This window comes from Eretmochelys imbricata, chromosome 8 (assembly GCF_965152235.1).
Source record: "Eretmochelys imbricata isolate rEreImb1 chromosome 8, rEreImb1.hap1, whole genome shotgun sequence".
Lineage (NCBI taxonomy): Eukaryota > Metazoa > Chordata > Testudines > Cheloniidae > Eretmochelys > Eretmochelys imbricata.
Genome location: NC_135579.1, coordinates 21,678,599 through 21,699,211, shown reverse-complemented (window position 1 = coordinate 21,699,211; position 20,613 = coordinate 21,678,599). Strand labels below are relative to the sequence as shown.

Below are 20,613 nucleotides of genomic sequence, written 5' to 3'. Positions count from 1 at the left end.
GGAGGAGGAGACCCCTGGAAGTATCTCTTTCCTGATCCTGAAACCTCAACAAGCTTGTGCTGAATTTGCATTTTTGGTGTCCATATGGCAATGATTTGTAAAGTTGCTTATACTTTTTGAAGAAAGATTTATGATAAAAAAAATCTCAATAGGGATTTAATATGCGCAAACTATACTGTAAAATGTCAGGTGTTTCTTTAATGCAGCACATGGAGTTTATACCTTCTGAAAGGAAGCACACAATCGGAATCAAACAATGCATGAGCTTTCTTTTCACTGCAAAAGATTAACAGCTGCAGGAGAGAAAGGCACTTCAAATACCTGCTATTGCACCTGTGACTATTGCATGGCATGCCTGGGATCTTCATTTCAATGGCAGGATTTGTGCAGACACCAGGCTATATAACTGAGTATGCCTTTAGAGTAACAGCCGTGTTAGTCTGTATTCACAAAAAGAAAAGGAGTACTTGTGGCACCTTAGAGACTAACCAATTTATTTGAGCATGAGCTTTCGTGAGCTACAGCTCACTTCATCGGATGCAGCATCGGATGTAGCTCACGAAAGCTCATGCTCAAATAAATTGGTTAGTCTCTAAGGTGCCACAAGTACTCCTTTTCTTTTTGAGTATGCCTTGAATCCCTATGTTACAGTGCCAAGCACAAAGGTTTTGCCAGTGTAGAAGGGTGCGGGTGTTCAATCAACTCAGTAGCTAATTTAATCATCTCAAGGTCTACTTTCAAAGAGTGGCTCCTGAATGTCTATGCTATGGCTAACCAGAGTCTGTATACTCCTAAGACATGAGACGCTCACTGGATGGGTAGCTTGAAACATGACTGGCTGTTATTTCAGTAGAGGTGGCGAAAAAATTTTAACCAAAAAGTGGGATTTCATCAAAAAAAATTTTTTCAAGAGAAAATGTCATTTGTGACTAAACTTTTCATAGGAAAATTATGAAGCACAGCCAAACATTCCATTTCAATATGAACTGAAATTTTCACTTAGTTTCAGTTTTTGAAGACAGAACAGTTTTCAAAATGTTGAATTTTTGTTTTCCCCCTTTCTATTCCTTGGTTTGTTTTGGTTTTTCTGAACACAATAGAATGAACGATATGGAAGGTGTTTTCCTCACACTTTCCCCGCCATTTTTTCTTCCAACCTGTAATACTTTAAAACGTCTCCAACAAAAGAAAAAATAGAAGGAAAAAAAAAGGAAAGTAAAGCAATCAAAAATCCTGGCCATTGTTCACTTTATCGCTCTCGGGCAAAAAGAGAGAAGTGTGGGGAGGGTGGCAGCGGCAGGGGTAAAAATAGATTTTTATGAAAAAAAAATCATGAAACATTTTGCAAAAATGACATCATTCCATTTTGATCCTTGCAAAATGGAAACAACTTTGAAATTCCAACATTTTTGTGAGATTGTTCTTCCATTGTTTTGACCCACTCTGTATTTAACCTATTCTTCATCTTGACTGATGAGTGGAGATGGCCAGTTTTGCAATATTTGTTGTGGTATGTTTTTGCAGTGGCTGTGGCTTATGTGTGCTTTTGCAATAAACCAAGCAGGACTAGATGATGGAAACCAGACTGGAATTTCAGTTCTCCAAAGCTGCGAGGCTAATGCATTCATCACTTTGCTGCACTCTAATGGCAGGTGAGGTAAAATGTATCTCCACCACTGACCCACCTGCCAGATATATTACCTGTGTTGGGCCTGATCCAAAGCCATTCAAGTCAATGGGAGTCTTTCCATCCAGCTGAATAGTCCACAATCAGGCTCATTGTGATTTCATTGGCACTTCAAAGACAACCAGCTCACCATAGAAGTTGCAGCAGAGAACAGCAGCATTAACAGTTCATCCTGAAGCATCGAGTACCCTTCTGCTCCTTCAATTTCAAGTCAGAAGTGTTGTCCTGATGAGGGGAGCAGCATCAATAAACAGGTCTATTTTTTTGGCCAGGCATGGATACTCTTTACTTTTATTTTCTGGGATTTAATTACCAACATTTTCATTTTGGTAACACCATTTTCTCCCCTGGTTTCACTTCCAGTTGTCAGATCAGGGCCTTGTCTGCACAGATCCACATTTTCATTACGAATTTCTTGGGCAAAAAAACATAAATAAAAATTAAAAAACCACTCTATGAGCCGATGAGGCAAAATCCTTCCCAGCAGCGCATCCTCTGCCAGGATTATGCATTTGAAAGGTGGCCCTTTTGTCAATTTCCATGGAAACTAAAGCAGCGTGTCAGAGTCTCAAAGTTCTTTCATAATACTCAAAATTATGGTAATTTACCAGCATGCAGTTATTTAACCCCACATTTACTGACAGGTGGTTTGTGCCTAATAGATTAGAAGGTAGATGTGATTAGGAGATGCAAAGATCTTCTTCCCAGCCTGAAAAGCAGGGCAGAGCTGTCTGGCATTGTTAGAGTCTATTAAGACAGGACTGGTGCTTCTTCAGTGGGGAACTAGTGGTGGCAGCAGATCCGAGAAGTCCTGCTGGGGGAAGGCAGGCATCAGGAATGGCAGGATAAGGCAGGGAGAGCAAATGGAGGCTCTTTATGCTTCTGTCTCTGGCTGACTTGGGGCAAGAAGATTGAGAGGCCAACGATCATGAAATAGTGGTGTCGTAGGCTCCCGTGAGTCAGTGGGTATCTTATATGCGTCTTAATTTTACAGCAATAAATTGATATTTAACTCAAGATGGCCAGCTGGGCATTGTATTCCATAGCATAAACCAATCTTTTGCTGGTCTAAACCAAAAGGTGTAGTCAGAGTTAGGCCTCTGACCGGGCCAAGTTTCGTGGGTTAAAATATTAGAAATCCATAGTCCGCTGGCCCCTGGAAGAAGCAGCCAGCCTTTTCTATCTTCCCTCCTAAGCGGTGACTGGCTTCTGCCTGCTCCCAGCTCTTCTAGACACTGGGGGACCAATTCATTTTGGATCTGCCAACTGCTGATTCTGATTGGCCCTAGGTAGCTCATGGAGGTCTGAACTTTCACTGCTCTTTTTCTCCTAAAGTACACCTGCTTCAGGCATGCCAACGGGCCTCCAGCATGAGGCAGCAAATGCCTGGTAGACCCCATCACAATTCAGGACCCTAGAACTAGAAAACATGAATGTTGCTGGTCTCTGGAGAAGAAGAACCTGAGAGGGAAGTTCATGCAAAACCAAAGAGAACATTGGCTGAATATCATTAAGACATCCTTGGGTCACATCACAGGCCGAGAACTATGGTGGCTGTTGGCAGATCATCGTGCAGCCATCTTTTCATCATCATCTTAGAACAGCACCCATTGCCACAATATCCGAGGTCCATCACCCTTTGTCTCCATGATATGATGCCTCTGTTCATGAAAGCCAAAATCTCATTTGTCCTTTCATTAAAGCCAGTAATAAACAGGATGCTAAACAATAGCTACTAAGTTAGACATTTTAAAATCAGCAAATCCTGATAATGTGAATTCAAGAGTTTTAAAAGAGCTGCCCGAGGAGCTTGGTAGACATTAATGAATTTTTTTTTCAAAATGGACTGGAAGAAAGCTAATATGCCTATATTTTAAAAGAATAAATGGGATGATCTGAGTAAGTTTAGGCCTGTCAGCCTGACTTTGATTCCAGGCAAAACAATGGAGCCACTGCTACAGGATTCAATAAAGAATTAAAGGAGAGTAAAATAATTCATGCCAATCAACATGGATTTATGGAACACAGATCCTGTCAACATAACTTTATAACTTTTTCTGATGAGATTACAGACTTGTTTGATAAAGGTACTAGTGCTAATGAAATATACTTAAGACTTCTGTAAGGCGTTTGACTTGGTACCACATGGTATTTTGATTAAAAAACCAGAAGGATTGAAAATCAATGTGGCACACCATTAAGTAGATTAAAAACTAGCTAACTGACAGGTCTTAAATGTAATTGTAAGCAGGGAATCATCATTGAGCAGGTGTGTTTCTTAGTGGGATCCCCCAGGGATCGGTTCTTGCCCCTTTGCTATTTAATATTTTATCAATGACCTGGAAGAAAACATAAAATCCTCACTAATGAAGTTTGCAGACAACACAAAGATTGGGGAAGTGGTAAATAACAAAGAGGTCACTGATACAGCGCAATCTATACTGCTTAGCAAACAGGATGCAAGCAAACAATGTGCATTTTAATATGGCTCAATGTAAATATGTACATCTAGGATCAAAGAATGCAGGCCATGCTTACAGGATGCGGGATTCTATCCTGGGAAGTGGTGACTCTGAAAGAGATTTGGGGGTGCTGGTCACTAATCAGCTGAATGTGAGCTCCCAGTGTGATGCTGTGGCCAAAACAGCTAATGCGATCCTTGGGATATAAAAATGGGAATATTGAGCAGGTATAGAGGGGTTACATTACCTCGGTATATGGCACTGGTGTGACTGCTATTGTGTCCAGTTCTGGTATCTGCAGTTCAAGAAGGATGTTGATAAATTGGAGGGTGTTCAGAGAACAGCCACAAGAATGATTAAAGGATTGGAAAACACGAGAGAGATTCAAGGAGCTTAACCTATTTATTTTAAGAAAGAGACTGTTAAGAGGTGACTTAATTACATTTTCTAAGTACCTACATGGGAAACTACAATTTGATAATTGGCTAACAGAAGGAGGTATAACAAGATTCAATGGCTGGAAGCTGAAGCTAGACAAATTCAGACTGGAAATAAGGCACACATTTTTAACAGTGAGGGTAATTCATTATTGGAGCAATTTACGAAGGATTGTGGTGAAGTCTCCATCACTGGCAATGTTAAAATTGAGATTGGCTGGTATTTTGCTAAAGGATATGCTTTAATTCAAACAGAATTAATTCAGGGAAGCTCTATAAGCTGTTTTATACAGGAGGTCAGACTCGATGATCACAGTGGTCCCTTCTGGCCTTATCTATGACTCTATAAGCCTGGCCAGATTCAGCACTCAGAAACTTAAATTGATACAGCCTTGAGATAAGTACTGGAGTGGAAAGTAAACAAGAGAAGGCTGCAGGAGTTTGCAATGCAGAAAAAGAAATGATGGCCACGGTAATACAGATGCTATTGAAGCTCTGTGTGTGTGTGTGTGTGTGTGTGTAGTTATAAACATCTTGCCTGACCTGCTGCAGGCCTGGCACCGTGTTCATAATTGTAGCTGCCTGTCTAACATTGCTGTGATGGCACACTGAATCACTGCACAAATAAACTAAAAATGACACACCATTAACTGAGACTCAGGGAGCTGGAAGTCAGGTGATGGCAGCCCCTGCCTAGGAGGAAGGTGCTATTTCTTCAGACCAAAGAAGCTGAGTAATGAGACCTGAGCCAGAGAATTTAAACATCTTGAACCACCAAAGATTAGCAAAGGATAATGCAAACAGGAAACAAAGTTTATATTTAAGATCAGTCCATTCTTTGCTCCTTCCCTTCTTCCTCAGGCTGAAAGAGCAACAGGACTCAGAGTACCATGAACATTCTTCTGGACCACTCTCTCGGTCCTTTTTCCATTTGCTGCTTCTTGTGACTATCCAGGGTAGAGGAACTCTGGAGAGAATCCAAGCTGATGGTTATTCCCCAGCTCTGCTAATGCTGCAACTCTGTGGATAAATCTAAAGGCATGGGGCATGCTCAAGGGTGCTAAAGTTGCCCCCCATCCTGAAAGCAATCCCAGTTTTGAACTACCCCACATCCTCCTAGGCTAGAGTTGGTGATGCTGGGAGGATCTGAGGCTGAATTAGTTAACCTCTGACTATAATGTTCTTTAGGCCCTTCTAGCCCCCCATTTCAAAGAAGATCAAATTATTATGGAGGTCTCATGATGTGACCATGCCATGCCCCTCTTTGAATCCTTTCATGACCTTCCTCCTACTTACAGCACCAGGCTCAAATTTCTCATTCTCATCGTTCAGGTCACACACAACTGTCTCCAGATGTTGTTATAATTAATAATACCTAGCTTTTATATAACACCTTTAATCTGGAGATCTCAAATAACTTTACACAGGGAGGTCAGGATTATTATCCCCATTTTGCAGATGGGGAAACTGAGGCACGGGGAGATGTGACTTACCCAAGATCATCCAGCAGGCCAGCAGCAGAGGCAGGAATTGAACCTAGGTCTCAATTTACATTGAGTCCTAGTCCGGCACTCTGTCTCCTAGGCAGCACTGCTTCTTAAGGCCTCCACTTCTAAGCCTCACTCTGAGTCATGTCCTTTGTATCCCACTCTCATTTTTAAGCTTTTTTCCATGCTGTTATGGAATGCTAAACTGTGTTATACTGTTCAGCCACTAGGTGGCATTGTGTGTAAAATACCTTATTTAAAAGAAACCTCAAGGATTCTATGATGAACACATCCAGTGTGTGTAAGTAAATTCTGTGACCAGTCCATATTTGGAACAAAAGAACATGACATGGTGAAACTAAGAACAGAAACAGAAGGAAAACAGCAACAAAGTTTGCAGACAAAAGGAACAAAGAAACAAAGGTGGCAGGAACTCAACACACTTCAATGCACAAAGAACTTCAGCTTTGACAAACTGTCAGAGTGGATAGACTGGAAACAATATTTTGCATGACTTGGCATTCCAAACAAATTCCACAAAGAAACTGGAGATATACATGTATCATCTTTAACTTATGCTATGGGGAAGCAGGCAGAGCATATCTTTAAATCCTTTGACTTTACTGAAGACAGTCATACAGGTGACTAGGAAAGGGTTCGGGCTAGGTTTGAAGTATATTTTTATATTCCAGAGAAATGTGGTTCATAGGCACCGACTCTGTGGGTGCTCCAGGGCTGGAGCACCCATGGGGAAAAAAATAGTGGGTGCTCAGCACGCACCGACAGCATCACGGATCAGCCCCTCCCTTGCCCCTAGCACCTCCCGCCCGCTAGCGGCCTTGCAGATCAGCTCCTCCCTTTCCATCCCAGTGCCTCCTGCCTGCCACGGATCAGCTGTTTAGCAGCGTGTAGGAGGCACTGGTGGGGGAGGGGAGTAGCAAGGGCGGGGTGCACTTGGGGGAGGGGGCGGAGCAAGGGCAGGAAGAGGTGGGGTGGGAGCTTGAGGAAAAGGGTGAAGTGGGGGCAGGGATGGGGTTGAGCACTCCCCGGCAACTCATAAAGTTGGCGCCTATGATGTGGTTTATGAAGGAGCATGTTTTCACCAGAGAATTCAGCCCCTGGGGAGAATGTTGCATGTTTTTTAAGAGCTCTGCATATGCTGGCTGAAAGCTGTGGTTTGGGGACTGCAAAACACGAAAATATCAAAGACAGGCTGGTTATTGGGTTAACAGATAAAAGCCTTGCACAGCAGCTACACTTGAAGAGAGATTTAACCCTAACCACAGATATACAGGTAACAAAACAGTCAGAATTAGTCAAACAACAGAACAAAAGGCAGGAGCAACTTGAAAACCTGAAACTAGCTTTGAAGCTAGAAACAGACACATAAATGTTAAAAGTCATTATCAACCTCCAAAGTGGCCAGACAGGAAGAGAGTAGCCAAATCTGATAAAAAGGCTAGAAGAGCTTGTGAACACTTTTACAACAGAAGTCACTCACTTAGAGAACTACCAGGTCTAGAACCTGGTGACTGTGTTACTGTCCAACTGGATGGAGAAATAGGATGGACAACTCCTGCTGTTGTGAAGAAAAAGAATTCAGCGCTCAGATCCTATGTGATTGAGACCATCAGTGGAGAGTTGAATGGAAACCGTCGACATCTACAGTTTGTTCCTCAGAAAGAACAATCAACAGAGCAAACTCTATCAATGGCAAATGCAGAACAAGAAGACTCAAGGATTCCAAACCAATCACAGCCAGTCATTGCCCCTACTGGACAGCCTGATGACCAATTTGTCATGCATTTGGGCCATGTAATTAGAAAACCAGTACAATTCTGGGACACTCAACAGACTGATATGTACTGAACTTCAAAGACAGCGTGATAGTGTAAATATTGTAAATGGTAGGAAGGTAGAACTTAAAGGGGGAGATGTAATTGAATACTCAACTGTATTATATAGTTCAGCCCTACTGATGAACCTCAGCCATACCTGGCAGAGCATTAAAGGATCTTATGATGACCACATCCGGTGTGTATAAGCAAGGTCTGTGAACAGTCCCTATCTGGTACAGAAGAACATGAGACATGCCATCTCTAATGCTTATCTGTAAGAAGCACAGATACAGCTCAGATGGGCTGTACACCACATAGTTCACATCAGTTGCGGTGGATACCCTCCTCCAACATTAACAATGGGCTCGCCACCTTGGCTAGATAAAATAATTCTGAAAGTGTCAGTAACAAACAAACAAGTTGCCATTAGTTCAGGAGCAATGAAGTCTTTCCTGCTGCCTTGCTGTAGAAGCAAACTGGATGAGTGAAAGATTTGTAATATCTGCTGCATTCTGCACTCCCTACTGTTTGCAAGATAGTAACAAAACCAGGACACATGTGGTTTTAAAATTAACCAATTTACAGTTGCAAAACCTGATCAGCTGCAAAAATGACACAGTACCAGAGAAATCTAGACCATAGAATGAGCAAACGGATATTAAAAGCAGTCCTTTTGCTGCGAGGTATAAGCAAGAGCTGTTTGCCTTTTGGAGAGATTAAATAGATTAATAAAATACTCCCACTTGGACACCACTGTTTGTGACTGCGGCTGGTTCAGTCAGATTAACAACAGCCACATAAAGCAATTTTACATTCTCCTATCAAGACAATCTAAGATGCCGTAATTCATGTTTGTACATCTAACCATGAAAGGATGAAGCTGTGTTTTATTGCAGCCATACGCCTAGGAATATCTCCTTGCAGTTATTTTTTGGGATGGGGGAGAAGCTTTGGGCTGCATGAAACTTTTTGGAAAGTAAGAAAAATATTTAGATCAATTGTGAATGTCTGGGTATTCTAAAAAAAAAATCTTTTGGAAAGCATGGCTCAATTAATCACTTTGCCCCATCCCAAAAACCAAGGCAAACATCAGTGCTTGCTCAATTCTAGAAGCTAAAACATCCACAATGTTCAGTATGTGGGGAGTATAAAGAAATGTTGAGTTGATAAATGGTTGGTGGATTAGGTAAGCCCTACTGAAACTATGTGGGTTGGCAGGCTTGGATCTGGAACTAGACAGAAAAAAGATACATGAGGCATAATTAAGTTTTGACACCCTTTGGTGCAAGGTGCCATAGGCATACAAAGTGCCACTTCTATGCCTTCAGCTGAGTTGTGCCCGCTGATGGCACAGCTGAATATGCCCTACCGTTTTCTAAGCCCTACTTCTTGGAATCAGTGTGTCAATGCATGTGTTGGAGACTGAGAGATGGGTTAGCTCCACAGAACAACTATCTGTTTTCAGGGTCTCCAGTCTCGTGGCAAGAGGAAAGTAGGTGGAAAATGATCCAGTGAGATGAATAGGCCAACAAAAATACTGAGAACACCAGGACTGGTTAATAGCCAGTGACATGCTGCTGCTGGAATGCAGGCTTGTCTGGCCGATGGACGGTTCTCCCCCAAAGGATTTGCCAGCCTCTCTCTGAGCAGCCGTCGTGCCGTTACATCCTTACATCTTCTGAGTGGGAGAGGACAGGGAAATTGCTGCTAAGGGAGGGTTGCAGACAAAGGTCTGGGACAATATAACACCATCCTGACGGGGGAGGTTCGTGGCTAGTGGAGAGTGAAAAGGCCAGACTATAGATACCGTCCCAATGTCGATCAGATGGTTCACTGTGCGTATAACACAAGGCACACTCGTAGTAACATTAAATGACTGGCTCAGATATCAGGAAATATTAAGGCCCTGGCTAAGCTCTCTTTTATGTTTAAGATCCAGATGATGTTTCGTAAGGCATGGTGTAAGTGAAATCTGGTTACAACAATGTGTCGTTTACATTCTCTAACGATGCAGGCATTGAATGCTTCCCCTGACCGGTGCTTTTGGTAAAGCTGTAGAGCTAGCCCCCCTATCCACTCCGCCCACCTCACAACCATAGGACTTCACTAGTGGCAGATACCGGCACTAGCTGGGGATCTATTAGAGAGGAAGTTATGGTACATGCGATGTTGTGGGCTGAAATTATTCAAAGAAGCCTTCAAGTTACAGACCTTGAAGAGTTAAAGGGTGATCGTCTCTCCTCCAAAATCTTCTATCAGGATACTCTTACACCCTGGAGAGCCCCAAATTATTTCCACTTTGATCTGGTTCTTGTTTTCCTCCTCGCTCCAGTTAAAAAGATGAGTCTGATACAGTTCTCGCTTGGTCTACGGTGGCTCACAAGCTGCTCTCCCTAAGTTGAAGGATCCTCGCTCTCCCGGACAGCATTGCTGTTACCAGATTAAGCACACACCCCCACAGCAGCGACTGGAGTCAGTGGATATTGATCCCTGTCCTGGGACCCTCCCTCATCTCAGGTGACTTGAGCAAGGAAATAAAAACCAGCCCCTTGTATTCTTTGTGTCATGCCTTTATTGCAGCTGGAGTGTTCAGTGCTCGCTCAGGCTCAGACTTTTAGAGGCATTGGGGTGTGGCTGCACTCAGTGATCCAACACCTATGTCTCCTTTTCAAAAGTGATTTAGGCACTTGGGAGCCTAAATCCTGTTGACCAAGCCCCACAAAGCCTAAATACTTTTAAAAATATGGGACTCAGCACTTAAGATGCTTGCAAGAGATCTGCTTAATTTTGTGTCTGGTTCCAGCTGGCTGTGTGCTGGGGTGGCTTTAAGGGGGGTTCCTGGGTTCAACTGAACCTACAGAAATCATGGAACCAAGGGTGCAAAACCAAGCAGACATAGACTTCTCCCAGCCTGGTGTGGAGGGGAAGCCCCGGGCAGTTGGGTGTTGGAAAGTGAGCCCACCCTGTATTCAACTCTGTCCCACAGGGCTGGGTCCGGCTCCTCCATCCAGGCATTGTGACCTGGTGCATGGGGTCACAGTGCTACTCAGGTTTGGCCCAGCTTCCCCTTTGTCATGGGGTCCCTGGGGCCACTCCCCCACACCAGACAGGCTTAGGGTTGCGATGCCAGGGCAGAGGGTGCTGCTGCAGGTGGTCAGTGACCCATTGGCAGTTTAGTTTAGTGCACCCACTGAATCAGGAAGCTACATCCACCCCTGCTGTGTATAACAAGAGATTCACAGTGCCCTGGCCAGACTCTGTCTGGGAAGCTGAGCCCTAAAAGGCACAGCCTTTGATACCAGCACAGCCTTTACTTATTTGACTTTGGGGCAGAGACCATTAGTCACATACCAACGAGGTCTTTTCTCTCTGACCGCAGCATAGACTCTAAAGTGCTACTGAAACATTTCTCACCAGATGCATTTGACAGGCGACTTTTGGACTGGAGTTTTGGTGCCCACCTGAAAGGCAGCCTGCAAACCCTGCCTCTCTCTCCTCTCCTCTCCTCCATCATGCTGCCACAAACTCCAGTGTGACTGTGCTCCTTTCTGTTCTCTTCAGTCTGACGAGAGTCCCTTCTCTGATCCACCACAACTTTTGGTGTACAGTGAAAATTCAGGACAAAGGAACAGGGCATTTCTGACTTTATTTGTGAGAACAATTTGTTCTCTGGAGAGAACAGAGGACGTCAGGTTCACAATAGCACTCACAATAAATGCAGCGTACAAAGACTCCCTCTGCAAGCCTGCCATGTGCATTCACTATGCTTATGTGCAGCTTTATTCTGCATGCCTACAAGGCGCATGTGCTTCTGTGTGTTGAGCAGTGTACAATGGCGCTCTCAGCATGAACTGTGGCATCAGCCAAGGTGGCACCAGAATAAACTGTGCCCATATGCCCACAACTGGTCTTAAAAAGCCCTCTTCCCAAGAGCCACGGGTCAATGCAGTCACACGAGCTGCTAAATGGTGCTGCACGCCTCCACTACCCAGTTTGAATTTGTGGGAGCTGGATTACTTTGGGATGGAGATTTGGTCCTATCCTGTCTTCAGCAGGATTTAGTCCCCTCCTGGATAAACTAGGACTTGTCACTGAACTTGTTCCAAATTCTCCCTGTGTCCCATGACGTGGTAGCTGTCTGACCCCTCATTGTGAAACCTGTGTTCAATCTTCCCGGGTGGTGAGGGCAAGGTCAACCTCACACATGCTACTGGGGAGCTATCCGTGTACGGCTAGTGCTTCAGGCATTGCTTCTAGAGCTAATTTGAAAACAACTCTGTCACAAACTCCTCGCAGCTGGAGTCAAAATTGAATCAGCCTATTTGTATGTCAAATTAGAAGGAGTTTAGAGAATAGCAACCATCAGGGAGCTGGAGAGACTGATCTGTGAGGAAAGATTAAAAGAGTTAAAGGGGCAGTGCTTGGAAAAAGGACATCTTCCCTTAGACATGATAATGAGTGACATGGACTTGAAAGGTATGACCAGGTGTAGGTGTGATATTAGTAGAAGCTTTCTGACCTTGGCTGTGGAATGGTCTCCCAAGGGAAGTGGTGAAAGCCCCATTGGCTGAGGCATTTAAAAATAGACTTGACAATCTGCTAGCAAATGTAACATAGGGAACAAACCTGTAGGGCCTCAGCAGATGGACTGGATAGCGTCTAAGAGATTTCTTCTATCTCCTATGACTCTGTGAGGAAGCAATTGGTGGTAAACAGATCATAGATGACTTTGGGGGCGTGTTTGTGAGCTACCAGTGAGACTGTGTCCATTTTAGTTACTGTCAGCTGCTCCCAGGCCCACACAAGAGAGTATTAGCAGGAAAAGTAACTGAAAGGATCCTGTGTTGCTCTTTGGCCTGAAGAGAAAACTCATGGTACCATTTCTAAGAGAGACTCCATGACTAATCAGTCACTGTAATGACTCCTAGGCTTTGTTCTGTAAAAGGACAGTCCTCAAACATTAACAGAGTCAGGCCTAGAGTTCTCTCTCCAGCATAAGAATTCACGGGAAAGTGTGCTAAGGGATAAAGAAGTGAGGTTCATGGCCTCATTCAGTCACACCGGTTTGAATGGCTTGGGCCGAGGGTGAGCTGTTGAGGAGAAGAGAATGCCTACCCCATTTGCCTACAGAGTCACTTCGCAGCCAGCATCTAACCAGCTGCACTATACTGTATGGTAGTGTAGGGCACGTTGGAGATACTGAGCCAGATCATCAGATGCTGCCAACTGATGTAGCTCCTCTTCAGTGGAAATATGCCAACTCACAGCAGCTGAGAACCTGGCCACCAGGTGCTTACAAGGCAACTGTATATAAAACAAATTTGATTCTGCTGTAGATGGCAGCATTGAGAAAACAATATTAAGAATATAAAGTACCAGAGTCTAAGTAGCGTACAAAAATGCGTTTTCTTACACACACACATACACACACACACGCTCTGTACCCTTCACATCCTGCACAGCAGATAAAGAAGGTCAGACTGCAGCCTCTTATTTTGTAAACATCAGGCAACCCCAGCGAAATGGCTTGCTTTTATTTTGCTAGAGCTGAAGGCCAGCTTACGGCATTACACAAGTTGTCAGTGGCTCCCACTTGCAGACACAGGTTCGGAAGCTGCTCTACAACAACGCTCCGCAGTCTTGTTTTTGTGTTACATCAAGCAGCAAATAAAGAAACCCAACTGTACATTAGTGAGAGGTTTTCCAGGTGGAAGCCCGGCCTGCCTGCACACTTCTTGTCAAAACAGAGCTGTGTGCAAAGCTGAGAAATTCCGTTATCGCTGCTGGTCCTCAGAACTCAGGGGGCTGTTAAGCAGGCTGATAAGCAGAATTCTGCACTCACTCAGCTGAGCCGGGTGCTTGGCATACAAGACTATCCTTTTGCCATCCAAAACTGCAAGAACACCACAGCTTTCCTACTGTTTGAATTCGTCTTTCCAATGGTTCGCTGCGTGGACCTCTAGCTCTCTGCCTTTTTCTTTGCAACATGGGTAAAGAGATGAAGGGCCTCCTGATCTTTTGAGATGCGGAGCTCCTGGGAGGTGCTGGTCACCCAACGCCCCTGGGTGCCAGTGGAGGTTGAGCGTCTCGTGGACAGTGCTAGGCAGCCTCTGAACCTCACCAGATCAAGTCCTTAATAGCCAAACCAGGGCTTTTCATTTTGAACCCTTTTGTATATTTAATAAGCCAGGGAGCTCAGTTTTCAACAAGGATTGACTTGTCCATGCACTGATTTCAATACGCGAATGAGGGATTTGAGCCTTGTATGGCATTTGGGGCTCAGGTCTGAAAACTGGGCTCCAAGGGTGTGGTGAGTGCTGTTTGACCATCAGGGCTGAAAAGTGAAAGGTGAAGCAGCTCTCTTCCCATCCCTGCTAAGTGCAAAAACATGGGGTCAAATCCTAGCGCCTTACAGTCATTGAAGTCAGTGTCTTGGGGTCTGTGGGAGTGTTGTCTGAGTAAAGACCTCAGATTTGGCCCATGTTAATGTTCCTCTTCTATCTGAGTAGGGCTGAGTGGCGTATTGGGAATTTATTAGTTTCTACCCATGGCATCTTCTCTGTCTCTTCCTCTGTAGAAACAAACACAGAGTAAATAAAAGCAAACTTCAGTGTTCCTTGTCTTTCTCGTCTTTAAAAGGTTCCTGTTTCATCTGAACCCCACTGCCAGCATGTGGACAAAAACCCATGGCCATGTTCCTAGCAATCCCTTGGCCTGGCCAGGAGGCAGTGAGCTTGGCTTCTTTTCCATGAATTGGCCAATGGAGAGGACAGGGCAGCCCTAGAGATTTCTTGCCTTTTGAAACTGTGCTTTCCGAGGTTAACATGACAGGGAAACCCCTGGATGTCTTTTTTCCTCCTGCATGGAAACTCAACTCATTCTGTGCTGTGTTGTTGGGCCATGCTATCACCTTCCCAGAGTAGATCCAATTTCACATGGTTGGTTCCGGAGATGTGGCTCTTTCAGGGCAGATCCTGCTCTTACATCCCCCTCAGATGCTTGATGCGCTGATGGATCCTCGCCTGGGTCGCTGTTACTCCTTCATCAGCTTCTCCTTCGGGTGACTCACTATGGGTGATGGGCTGAGATGAAGGCAGTTGCCAAAGCAATAGTTTCCCACCGTTTCACCAGCCTCAGAGAAGCACGGCTGTGCTCCTGCTTTCTCTCTCCAGAGCTCTTGTGAGCTCAGCATGGTAAGGAAGACACTTCAGCCCATTCAACTTTCCACCATTCCAGGACACCCAGGGATCTCTGTGGAGCAGAGAGAAAAATTATCAGCTTTTTACATTACAGTTTTACAGGCCTAGAAAAAATGAAGACTTTATCCTGAGTCCTGGGAAAGGGATTACACCTCCCCCACTGCCATTTATCTGCTAGTGCTGTGGGCTGTATCCAGCAACTCCAGCCCAGTAACTTAAGCACCCAGTCCTGCTCCTGTTAGTGTCAGCAATAAAAGTCTCCTTGGCTCCACATGGCCTATACATGTATTTAACCAGCTAATGCAGACCTCACCGGGCAGCTCTACTCACTGAGCATGCAAGGCACACATTACCATAGACAAGACTTGAATTGGGAGACTCAAGTGAGCAAAGCCTGGCATCCATGGATTTAGAAGGAAGCTCACCAGGCACCATATCCCAGGGGAAGCCTGCTCTGGCATTTCCAGTGTATTTACAGGGTCTGTCTCCTCCCCGCAGCATAAGCAAATAAAATATCTAGCCGCATTCCCTTCATGCAGCTTTAAACTCCATAACAAACTGTAGACAGAGGACAGCACTCCCCAGAGCTGCTCACTGTACAAGCAGGATACAAACCCAACAGGAGCTGCTTGTGTCCTTCAGTGAGAGAAGTCAGTTTCTGACTTGGCAGTCAATGCGCCTCTCCCTCTTTCAAGCCTCTGAGCCTAACTAGGCTCATCCACAGCTAATTACCTCAGCTGCAAGCAGCAGGCCTACCTCTAGCTCAGGGAGCCTCCCAGATGGCAAAACTAGTGAAGAACCATTCTTGGGACATGAACCCTCATAAGACCCTCCCCCACCCCTTTCAGACACCCCCTCAGGACACCACTAGCTATGGGGCACCAAAGAACCTGTACCCCTCATTGTGATCCTCAGCTGCTGGTAGCTGTGCTATGCTCCCCTTGTCTGGAGAATGCTCTTTGCACACGTCAGAGTGCAGCTGATGCTTCTCCTTCTGCAGGTAGGTGGGGTTCCGCTGACACTGTCCCTAGAGACATTTCCACAACAATCCTGCGATCTCCATTCAGGTTCTCTGAACAATCTCACAAGCGGCTCAACAGAGAGCACACACAGTTCTGGACATTTTAATTGTTAAACAATACTTTCCCCCCAACAGCAACCTCCCCCCCTCCCCCTCCCCCCCAATGGCTCAGTATCACTTCCCTGCAGAGAGCAAATAACAGAAATAAATAACGAATGCCTCCTAAGCACTTTTAGGGTATTACATAGAGCTTAAGACCAGAAGGGACCATCTAGCCTGACCTCCTGCACATCACAAGCCACTAAACTCCTCCCCGTTACCCCGGTATTGAGCCCAGTAATCAGGATTAGACACAAGTATTTTAGCTTTCAGGAGACTCAGCTAGCATAATGGTCCCTTCTGGCCTTCAGATCTATGAAAGGGTGGAGAGTGCAGTCTGTCAGAGGGATTTTTACTTTTCTTGGTTAAGTTTGTGCTCCTATACCCCAGTGACCGTAATGATAGAAGAAAAGAAGAACTCTCAATTTCCTGTTTCAGAGTAACAGCCGTGTTAGTCTGTATTCGCAGAAAGAAAAGGAGTACTTGTGGCACCTTAGAGACTAACGAATTTATTTGAGCATGAGCTTTCGTGAGCTACAGCTCACTTCATCAGATGCATACCGTGGAAACTGCAGCAGACTCTATATATACACAGAGAATATGAAACAATACCTCCTCCCACCCCACTGTCCTGCAGGACAGTGGGGTGGGAGGAGGTATTGTTTCATATTCTCTGTGTATATATAGAGTCTGCTGCAGTTTCCACGGTATGCATCTGATGAAGTGAGCTGTAGCTCACGAAAGCTCATGCTCAAATAAATTCGTTAGTCTCTAAGGTGCCACAAGTACTCCTTTTCTTTCTCAATTTCCTGAAAATGGAAGGGTGTCGGAAAGAGAGAGAATATCCTGGGTCTGATTTTGTTTTTATTTTTATTTTTAAATGCTATTTTAATGAATGACTTGATGATTTTGACACAAAGACCTAGCTTTATGGATTTTGGAGGGCTAGGGGAGGACCTTTCAGTTCTATGAAGGCTGAAATAAAGCAAAATTTCTGTTGTGAATGGAAGTCAAACTTCCATAATGAGACAGATGATTTACAATAGTGTTGGCTGCCAATTCTGTCTGGTTTCAAAGCCACCAGTGCTGTCTCTGCTCTGTAAAATACAGACCCCTCTCCACCCTTCCTTCCTTCTAACTTACAGGATTTCTGGCTCTTGTGATGATAGTTTCTGCAGGGCTTGAAGATTATTTTGTACACTGAAATCAGCAGAGGGAGGATGGGCGCTAAACTTGCTGAGATGAGAACCACATTTTTCTTGAGGCTTTGTGGAGAGAATTGCACAGCATGGATACAGAGAAATGGGGCTTCCCTGGGAAACCATAGCCGCACTGAGACATGGAATCAACCCAACAGCTGGAGAAAAAAATTGCAATAAAGTATTCCCAGACACTCACTATGGGCCTGATCCAAAGACTGCCCAAGGCAATGAAAAGTCTCCCATAGACCTCAGTGGTGTTTAGATCAGGCCCCGATGTGAGTAATACAGTAGAAGAATTGGTTTAAACTTTCTTCTGTGGCTTTCACACAGAGTTTGATTCCTCAGCTGGGGGAAAGGCTATCAAGGGTTCTGGCCTGAATGAATAAGCCAGTGAGTACTCTTCTTTCCTTTATTGCGATTAGGACTCCTAGTATCCAGGCTTCAGAATTATCCAAAGAACCATCTCCACGCATGCTTCATGTAGCAGCCCAATGGCATTGTTTTGACAGTATTGGGTCGTGGCTGGCAATATCTGGGGGAAGAGAGAGGCAATGTAAATAGGATTAAATTTTAATTTTATTCCTCATGAAAGTGAGGGGGATGGCTAGTGCTGACTAGATCCAGGATAGCATGGGAAGAAGCAGTGCAAGTTCCTCTCACTCAGCTCTGCCAAGGCACTATCAAAAAAGAACTACATGAGTTCATGGCGGATAGGTTCATCAATGGCTATTCGCCAGGATGGGCAGGGATGGTGTCCATAGCCTCTGTTTGCCAGAAGCTGGGAATGGGTGACAGGAGATGGATCACTTGTTCTGTTCATTCCCTCTGAAGCACCTGGCATTGCCACTGTCAGAAGACAGGATACTGGCCTAGATGGACCTTTGATCTGACCCAGTCTGGCCATTCTTATGATGTGTACCACCTTCTTCTATGCCAGCTCTTCTCATAAAAAGAGACTCTGATCTACTGTATAGTGGTTTTGTGTGGATCGGATAAAGATCTCCAAACTCAGTAGTGACTTCAGCCGTGTATGTGGGGTGGCTATCCAATAACAATAGTAGTTACAAATACTGATTAAAGGAAACTTAAAACTACACCTCAAAGACAAAAACAGAACATTTTAAAACACTTTATGATGAAAGCTTCTATTAGCCACACAAAGAAAAAGGAAGAGAACATGACCATCGGTATTTCCCCCTCCAAAAAGGTCTACTGACAGTTAGTATTTCTGTTGTCACAGCTATTAAAATACCCCAAGGATTGGTCTGATATACACTTCACACAAAGTTAGTGGGAAACCGGTTCAGTAAATAATCTTGGATTCTATTATTAATAATAATTATTTTATGTAATTTGTTTCTCTCATTGTCCACAGTGTATCATAAACTATTGAAACCTCTAAGAAATCATGTTCCCTGCTCCAAAAAACTTGCAGTCTAGCAGCTGACTTGAAATTCCTTAAGGTTTCCTAGGTGCAATGTGGTAGATATCAAGATTCCATTGGTTTCAATGCATAACGGCACCACATTAGGTGCAGTGAAGGACCTGGAGCTAGAGGTTTAGCACCAAAAAATAAGAATATTGTAAAGTCTGAAGTACCATTGCAAAGGTGAAACAAATCATTCTCAGCAATGAAATGTGAAAACCACCCTTGAGTGAGACAGGAAAACTGGAATCAGTGAGTGATGCTTTTCCTCCTATCTTACCAAGTTGGAACCTGAAGGGATCTTTTTCAGTTCCCCTACAGATGGAGCTTTTGAGCTGACATTGACAAGGAAACTAACTTAAACCCTGGGGTTTGCAGAAGTGCCACACTGCAACCTCTGAGAGAAGATCCTAATTTTTGCAAGGGATTCACTTTAAAATAAGGGAAAGAATATGCCAGGCAAATAATATGTATGAAATCCGAAATAGGAAGTCCAAAAAGCAGATCAGGATTGGGTTTGATAGGACATAGCAATGGCAACATACCTACCCATTCTCTAACTTTGGAAGAGCCACGTTTTGGCTCTGCTACACACTCAGTCTTGTAGGTATTGACTGCCCAGAACTCTTAGGTCTAGGCCTCAGGTCCTTACACAGTTCTTACTCAGACAAACTCTCATAGAAGTCATTCTCTATCTGTAGGTAGTTTATGAGGAATTTATTGTGATTATTTGGTATTCTAAATTCAGTTAGTTTTGACTGGACAAATCGGTTACGTTCCATATTTCTGCTTCCTGACTGGACAAGTTGAACATTTATACTCAAATTTCCAGGGCCAACAATCACCGTTTCATTCGCTTTTTGTGACTATCTTAAAGGGTGCTGATTCCTGCCAGTGAGCTCCTCTCCTAGCATAGTCACAGACCGCAAACACAAAAGAGGCAGGAAAAGTTATGCAGCATTTTCCCATCTCTAATCATTCCCATTTCAGTAACACTGAGCAGTAATTTTCATCTTCCATTCATGCTTAGATCCAGGAGTGCTGCCTCTAGGGAGTATTTTTCACTTTGATGGGACAATAAGTGTGAAATGAAGGGCGATGTCTCATTCTCACACTACCATACACATCCATCCTGTCCAATCCCCTTCAGCCACATATCTCAGGGAATAAGAACTTAAGGGGAGGAATACATTTCTTCTTGAGTTTGTCATGTTCCCTCTATCTGGGACACTGGCCACTGCTGTTCTGTGACGGGATTTGGAGCTTCTAGAATATCCTCACAACTGAGCATGCCAGGAATCCTCCTTTTTTTTTTTCTCTCTTTCCTAGGGAGATTCATTACACTCTTCCTCCCCTTTGGTGCCTCATGCTGTGTGACTTCTCGGGAGTTGCAGCAGGTGTGGAATCACTTCACTGTGTAAACTCTGCTGATGACACTACTTTCTTAGCACACACGCACTAGTAAAAAAAACCAGTCCTCTAAAAACAATTAACAAACTGGCCAGAAGCCAATAAAGGACTCCAGGCCAGTCGGGGTAAACAGGAATAGCTCCACCACTGTCTTTAATGGAGCCAGGTGATTTACACCTACTGCAGGTCTGGCCCTCCACTTCTCCCGCCATGAGAGCCATAAGAACCCCAGACACTTGCCAATACTTCCTCAAGCAAAAGCCTCTTTAAATCCCTGAAGGTCGACAAGCTCAGGCTCCCACAAAGCCTCTAGGAAATGGAGTTCCTGAGCCAAAGGCCCTTTCC

At 44.3% G+C, this 20,613-nt stretch overlaps 1 protein-coding gene across 1 annotated transcript in view; it reads right to left on the bottom strand.

Moving 5' to 3' along the window:
- Window positions 1–17,895: 17,895 nt before the first annotated feature.
- ADRB2 (adrenoceptor beta 2) overlaps window positions 17,896–20,613 on the bottom strand; it is a 59,126-nt gene continuing 56,408 nt past the window's right edge. Inside the window, exon 2 of the mRNA XM_077824369.1 lies at window positions 17,896–17,964. Within this exon, the coding sequence (XP_077680495.1) occupies window positions 17,909–17,964 (56 nt within the window). The 3' untranslated portion in view covers window positions 17,896–17,908. The remainder of the gene's footprint in view (window positions 17,965–20,613) is intronic.